Source organism: Cupressus sempervirens, chromosome 9 (genome assembly GCF_028749045.1).
Source record: "Cupressus sempervirens isolate cs-2001-9-10 chromosome 9, ASM2874904v1, whole genome shotgun sequence".
In the NCBI taxonomy this organism is placed as follows: domain Eukaryota; kingdom Viridiplantae; phylum Streptophyta; class Pinopsida; order Cupressales; family Cupressaceae; genus Cupressus; species Cupressus sempervirens.
In genome coordinates this window covers 599,899,207-599,907,076 of record NC_143126.1, presented here as the reverse complement: position 1 = coordinate 599,907,076, position 7,870 = coordinate 599,899,207, and the positions used below count along the sequence as shown (strand labels likewise).

The window sequence follows — 7,870 nt, the reverse complement described above, 5'->3', positions numbered from 1 at the left end:
AAATGTATATCCATATGAGTTCTTGCATAACCTTTGTTGTTTCTTCTTTGGTTAATCAACACTTATCGAATCTTGTAATTCGGGGACAATAAGAGTTTCAAATGATATAAGAGCTTCAAATGATAAAATGTATATCCATATGAGTTCTTGCATAACCTTTATTGTTTCTTCTTTGCTTAATCAACACTTATCGAATCTTGTAATTCGGAGACAATAAGAATTTCAAATGATATAAGACCTTCAAATGATTCAATGAAATCATAATTATTGAGTGGAACACATTCATCATGACCGCAATTCTCAAGTTCTAGTAATTTGTAGAGTGCTCACGCAATGAAAATTATCAGATTGCAATTGAAAATCTCCTCATCATCATTACAACTTTATAATGCCATCCTCCATAGATAACATAATCTCAGATGAACAAACAACATAAGATTTTGTTTAATAATATTAAATACATCGCACATGACATTTTACTCTTCGCAAACTGTATTTATAGAAACGTAATCTATCGTCAGATGAGTTCAAGTGCCAATGATGATAGTTGGGGTTTTCATGCTAAGACCCCAAATTATGATTATATTGAACGCCACGAATGAAACCGCCGGCGTCTCCAGTCTTTAATAGTAAATTCTACCAGTTGTGTAAAATGAAATCGAGGTAAGTATGATGCTCTGAAAACAGGAGGTAAAACTTAAAATCACAGGCGTCATATCTTGTTCATAAACTTCCTCTCAACAAAAAAATAAATAACAATTTTCATGGACCACAAGTGAAGTAGAAAGGGTAGTTACTCACGAGCATAATGAAACTAATAAGTGGATGGAGAATGAGAGGATACAACCATTTGATTCACATTGGTCAGCCCATTTCTTCTCTTCCATGCATTTCTAGTTTTCTTTTTCCCTTTCAAAAATTTAGTATACCAGCGAACAGAAAGATTTGGATATCTCTTCAAATCCTTATCTTTGAAATCCACATAGAAGAGGCCATAACGAATCTCATAACCAAACAAAAACTCAAAATTGTCCATCAATGTCCACACAAAGTAACCCTTAGTGTTAGATCCATTCCTGCACCCACAAAACCATGCTTGTTTAAACTCTAGAGCATTTGATAAAATAATGTGTATACAGTTGAAGGTATGATATATATTCAGCTTACCTGATAGCAGCAAGCAAACTCTCAAGATAGTCATGAAGATACTCCATCCTTCCCGTATCATTTAATGCCTCAGAGAGTGAAAGAGATTGGTTGTTTATGGTGCCATATCCTAGCAGCAATTCATAAGCCATTTCAGCAATGGAACAAAATCAAATGAAACCATACTAAAGCAAAATATTGCACACTAAATGGTAACAGGGTAAAAGAACTTGAAGCTAAAGACTCTGTGAGAAAAGGAAGAATGAGGTGATAGATGCAAGATATGATTCCTTCCAAGTATGAGAAATTCTTGAAGTTGAGAGCTATATGAAATTGCATGAAGGATTGCAACATACTGAAAGTTAAGGAATTTATTACCATTGACATCACCCAAAATACCTTAAGAAAATACATTGATTTGGGCTGTCATGATACTAACTGACCTTGTATTTTAAAGTAAACCCATTATTGAATGGTAGAAAAACAACATATACATTGTTAGGAGTGTTTCTGGATTAGATTGTATATACAGTTTTTGCATCAACTTTTGGATCACATTCTAGGATCTATTATCAAGACGAGAGAGCACAACGTACGATCCAAAATATTGATGCAAAAACTGTATAAACAATCTAATCTAGAAACACTCCTAACAATTTTCATCAATTGTAGAAATCTACTATCTCTAACATATATATTGTGGATACCACACAAACAGCCATTCACATGCGGTTAATTTGTTGAACCAAACTTTACATAGCAAAGTGAGTACCATTTTCATAGATTATTATAGGTGGATTGTCATAGTCTTGCTTGAAATATTCCAACAATGCTTGCAATCCCCATGGAACAATTGGAAGTCCAGTGGGTGCGAACTGCAATGAAATAATGAGATTTTCATATCCACAATAATTTCTATGTCGCATAAATGATTTTGCCTGAGTGAAAATGTTTTAGGGACAAATTATGGGCATACCTTACCAATAGGGGCACCTCCTCGCATTACTTCACACAAACAAATGTATACACATCAGTATCTGAAATTGCCTACCAATATTCCAAACTTGGTTATCTTTTTCAAATTTTGGAATGTACCTGTGAAATTTGAGTTTACATCTCTAAAATAATCTCTTTCTTCAGCAACCCAATGACTAGATGAATCAGAGACATAACTAGTGCCATAATGATTAACCCCAATGAAATCAAAAGATCCTTTTAGCTTTTCCGATTGCTGTTTGGTGAAAGTGGGCAGCCTGGAGCCTACAATCTTCTTCATGCTCGAAGGATAGTCCCCAGAGAAAATGGGATCTATGAACCTTTTAGACAAGTAGAAAGAAAAAGGCTTCCTTCAATTATTAAACATGTAAAAGGGTTTCAGAAGCATCCTGTAATTTCAACTCAGTAAAGACTTACCAACCATTTTGAAAATCAAATGTCCTCTGAGTTGCAGCTATGTCCTTGGACGAGTTTGTCAATGGCACTAACCACGTTATGACAAGTACCAAGCCAAGAAAACCCTTTTGGTTGGCCTGCAAAAACAGAACTATCAAGCTATTAAACAATGTGTTTAGTAACAGTGTAACACCAGTGCTGGGATACGTTAGGACAATGGGACACTGGGATGAGTTTCTGGGATGGGGAACAATGGGCCTCAATTTTGGGACGGTGGCGAGGGGACAGAAGGGCAGGGAGGGGTGTTGTATACTATACATATAGAACATGAAATGCTAGTTATGAAATGATGTTTCAGTATAACATACCAAATTGAAATACTTGAACAGACCAAAATTGCAACATGAACTAGAACTGTCGAACATTCAATACAATAACATAGTACATACCCAATAGTAGCATTCAAAAATCAAAATTCAAATAGAAATTCAAGTACCTATCCCAACAGTAACATAGTTATAGAATGGCGGAGATGGGGAATACTCAGGTACTCCAGGTGCAGGGATGTCTTGGGTGCGAGTACTTTGAAGTTTGGAGGTGGGTACGAATCCCTGGGTTTCACTGTTGTTTAACCTCTAGACCAATTACAAAGTAAATTACTCTTTTAGATATTTCAAGCCCTAAAGCTAATGATGCTTGAGTGGTTTGATAGCTCTTAAGGTCTTTTATATTACTGTGTTTAGGGTTCAACCAAACGGAGAGTAATTGAGCCAGTTTAGAAGAGGACTTGAACAAGTCAGTAGTAAGAACAAATATTGCCCTGTTTTTAGTGTTAAAAATATAACCTGAAAGTTTTCTCTGTAGAGCTCAACTACTGCTGCATGAGATAACAAAACATGATGACCAACAATATAGGGTTCCACTGTAGAATCTCCTGCACTACAGTTGCCAAAATATGAAAATGGATAAGAACAGCGTTCCGGAGGCCACAAACCAATGTCATAACTTAGAGTGGAAAATGCATTTGGCTCGTTGAATGTTGCCCAGAACTTCACTCTGTCCCCAAATTCTCGGAAACACACTTCTGCAAATGCTCTGAAATCTTCTCTGTTTAACAACAGGCAATCAAAAACTGTTAGGCGTCTGTAGTGTGAAGAATATCTTCTTGGATAACCATAGCCACTTTTAAGATACTGACCTATATTTACTGTACCTTGCAACTCAATAGCAAATTCAATATCAACCATGGTTGGGAAAATTACACTATTTGGGGACTGAGCCATCCTCCATACGTATCTTCCAAGCTCTGTGGCAAATCGAAGTGGTACAAAGTAACATGTGGTTGAATACCTGCAAATTTTACGTGTCTTCAATCTACATAGTTTTGTGTTAAATTAATACTCCTTTTTCCTCTGTAGTTTCATTTATTCTCCCTTCAGTTTGTAAGATATCTTCTACACATTGCTGCAAAACATAGTTTGATTTGATTGGACAATAAAATATTGGGTTACAATGAATTAGTGACCTTGTAGGAAAACATTCAATACCGTGGAGAAGGAGTTCATTGATGAGATTGTTGTAGTATTCCAATCCCTTTGGATTGATAGCACCCCTTCCATCTGAAACAAACAGCAAGTTAAGATAATGTCTAAGTGAATTATTTTTCTTTTATCTTGACTATTTCCCTCAAGAATGTTGATTTGTATAGAGTTTTTTTAATAGAAAAAGATTGAATCCTCTGCAAAATATTTTTTGGCAGTACCAGGTATAAGTCGAGGCCATGAGATGGAAAATCTGTATGCATCTAATCCCATTTTGAACATGAGACGAATGTCTTCCTGAGAAATTTTTTGTGGTAAGCCAACTCAAAGCTGATAGAATACAATTTATTTAGTGCTGTACTAATCAAGAAAAGTGTAGTAATATAGATTACTTTATAAAGGTGGTACTGGTCTACAGCAACATCCCCTGTGCTTCCATCAAACATTTTCCCTGTAAATGGACATTTCACTAATTAGTCCTTTAAGTTTGTTTACTCAAGAAGATGCAAGAATTCTAATGCCCACAATTGATCAAATGGGTTATTTGGAGTAGATAAAAACAAGATAATATAATGTTTGATGATGCACTCCGAATTGTTTTAGTTCATGTTAGCATTATATATTATATCAGTTAGTTCAATCTCATTAATGACTAGAGTTCATGTTAGCATTATATATTATATCAGTTAGTTTAATCTCATTAATGACTAGCTTCAAAAACAACTTGTGTAGGGGTTAATATTTCATGGAGTGCAAAAATTCTTATTGCCCAACTCATGATTAACTGGCACTAGTTTTATTGTGAAGATTGGGTGTTGGAAAAATTCAAAAGAGGCGTGAGAAGAGTGAGTTTGTTCTTTTTATAATTCTGGAAATGGAGAAACTGAACACCATTTTACTGTTGAATGAGTTGCTTACAAGAACAGCACAGTAGAAACAAATTACAAATATTTTAGTAGCTAACTCTTGACGTAAGTTAATCAGAAAAGAACACACTGAAAAGTTAGGTGCACTCATCATCAATTTGCATAGAAAGAAAATGAGTCCCATAGCCTAAACATAGATATTAAAATTATCTTCTTCTTGTTTTATATTGAACTACATTTACTACAAATTGATAAATTGTAGTGACAGCATTCACACAAATTTTCTTATTCCCCAAAGAGGAGAGAGGGACTGACCAGAGTGTGTAAAAGTATCCCAAATAGAAGGCTTACGTCCATCAAGTTGTGCTGCACCTTCAACCTGTAATTTGTATACACCCACACCATAATATTATTGGCCATTAAGAGCCAATAGAAAAGAGAGAAGAAATAAAAGGAAGTGGTATAACCTGGTAAGCAGAAGTGCCTGCACCAAATATAAAGTTTTGAGGAAAATCATCTCTATTTATCTGCAGTGAGACATGAATTTGAAGTCCTATGAAGAACCAAAACAAAACTGCTTCTCTCTTGACAATCTTCATACTATATTCTCTCACTTTCTATACCAAATAAATGGAATATCAGTTGAAGTTTAAATTGTTTCCATTTAAGTAGTAGATGCATTAATGACTCAAGGTATGGAAATGATGAAGTGGGAAAGAAGGGAAATGTGACACGATAACTTTCTAGAAATCATTTGCAAGAAAGTAAGTGACAGATTCCTAAGCAATTGCATCCACAAATGCAATCAAGTCTTGTTTCTCTTAGCATTCACATCAAACTCTTTTCATGAAAAGAGTAGTGTCGTTTGTTTTGTCTAGTTGAATGAAGTTAATGAGATGAAGGTACGTAGAGCAGGTTTAATAATGGCTGTAGAACATTACAAATCGTTGGCCAATTTTAAAAGTTGAAAAGCTTTCTTATCCAAAACGTAGGGTCCAATACTGGGCTACCAGGCCATTCGAGACAGAATGGCGAACCTTTAAAAAAAAAAATCTATAATATGTTATTTATAAATCCTGTCTTATTTAATATTCTTAATTTTTGAATTGTAATGTATATAAAATAAAAAAGTTGGCATTTCAAAGTGTAATTCTATGTCTATTTAAATACTTATTTAAAAATATTTAATAAAATATAATTATTTAAAAAATTGTTAGTTGGTATATACAAATGTTCTATTAGTCATTTTAAAATTGTCAATACTTGTAAACAAAGATCAGTCATTCAAAAATTATCAATATTTTTGTTCTATATAGTCAATAAAAAAAATTATTATTGAAGTACAATGAGGGTCTCACTACATTACATCTTTATTAATGGACTTTTAGTTATCAAAATTTTTGGCTATTTTAAAGTAAGTAATCCATGTTTTGAAACATGGATGGGTGGTGTTCTTCCTCTATATGATTTAATTTAGGTGAAATTGATGAAACTGATTGTTATATTCATTTTGAGATAGTATGAGTGGACAAGTTGGTAATTCTTATTGAATAGTTCAAACTAGAAGTTAGATAAATTATTGATTGATTTTTCCTAACAAGAGATATAGATTCTTTGTTGGTTTGAATATAATATTTTAAGTTGGGTGTCATCTTTTGACCTAGAATTTATAAAATTGATTTATACTCTATTTTGTTTCCAATTTAGTGGTTTGTCTATATATTAGTACTTGGGGAAGCGGTTTAATATGAGATATTTGTAGGTAGATAGGTTTTCTTGGAATGCTAACCAAGATCTCTTAAATTTGTTGATGGTAAAATACTCTTATAAAACTTTTCTTTTGTATTGAAGAAGATTTGAGCTCACTATCATCTAGGTGCTTAAACCTTTTAAAAAGTTGCATTTCTAAGTACATTAGAGTAATCTCCTTTTAGATTTGATAATACATAGTTTACGATTTGGATTGTGGCTTTTTTCTCTTAAAAAGTTTTTCCTCCCCATAAATTATTATATTAGTGTATTATTGTCCATCTATTTTAAATTAGATATTTATCTCATTTTTCTAATAAATTAGGATTAAATTTTATTTTATTTTTATGTTTCTTCCCCATATCTTGCACTTATAATTCCTCTTTAAAATAATTAAGAAGTTAATTTTAACTTTTTTTTTATTTTTCCTTTAGCAGTAAGAGAAAGTAAGAATCAAATAAAAGTCAATGCATTAAAATAAGAATTTATCTTGCCAAAATCAATTTCATGTTCCTAAGAGTATTCCTTAGTGGGCATTTTGGTTTTGGACCACCTTAACTATTTTTTTTTTTTAATTTATCATTGAATGCCTAGTTGTAACCAATATTCTTATGTCACTTAAGAAAAGTCACGAGATCTTATGTGTGACATATGTATAAGGAAATTGTCTCATCTATATTGCTTCTATCTAAGAATCATATTTTTCTAAAGATGGCATATTTAAGATATCTCAGTTCATCACTAGCACATGAAAAAGTAAATACACACAAAAAAATGTTAGGACATGGGAATTTTTGTGACGTATTCCTAAGACATGGAGAGTTCGGTGATGTGTTCTTGATATTTTTAATAGAAACTTTCATAGATATTTTAATTTTACCAATTCTAATTATATATTATCCGATGACTTTATATCTTATTCCTACACACAAAAAAAAGGGAAAAAGTAGGATCAGACCCCAATTTAGAATTGAAACCTTAAAATATGAAATATAATGCATAAAAGAATGAATGTAAAAAGGTAAATTATTGATCTTGCATAAACCTTCATGAAAAGTGTTAGAATGAGTATATGGGAAACAAGATACTAAGAGTGGGGTGAATCAGGATGTTAAACTTTTGACTTCAAAACCAATTTCACAAACGCATATCCAAATCATCACATATATTAGATTT

General features: G+C 32.8%; 1 protein-coding gene across 3 annotated transcripts; it reads right to left on the bottom strand.

Annotated features, from left to right (window-relative positions):
* Positions 1 to 314: 314 nt before the first annotated feature.
* LOC149540111 (beta-glucosidase 22-like) lies at positions 315 to 5,818 on the bottom strand. 3 transcript variants are annotated; one of them, XM_089801306.1, is made up of 14 exons: positions 5,413 to 5,818; positions 5,261 to 5,324; positions 4,472 to 4,530; positions 4,301 to 4,376; positions 4,086 to 4,157; positions 3,801 to 3,888; positions 3,384 to 3,645; positions 2,560 to 2,675; positions 2,242 to 2,462; positions 2,123 to 2,151; positions 1,919 to 2,021; positions 1,168 to 1,276; positions 802 to 1,076; positions 315 to 677 (listed from the first exon to the last, which is right to left on the bottom strand). In XM_089801306.1, the coding sequence occupies exons 1-13, from the start codon at positions 5,542 to 5,544 to the stop codon at positions 815 to 817; spliced, it is 1,593 nt and encodes a 530-aa protein (XP_089657432.1). In that variant the 5' UTR covers positions 5,545 to 5,818; the 3' UTR covers positions 315 to 677; positions 802 to 814. The 3 variants fall into 3 exon arrangements, with proteins under 3 accessions (XP_089657432.1, XP_089657433.1, XP_089657431.1); XM_089801307.1 differs by having other exon boundaries at positions 315 to 636; XM_089801305.1 differs by having other exon boundaries at positions 315 to 1,076.
* Positions 5,819 to 7,870: the final 2,052 nt, after the last annotated feature.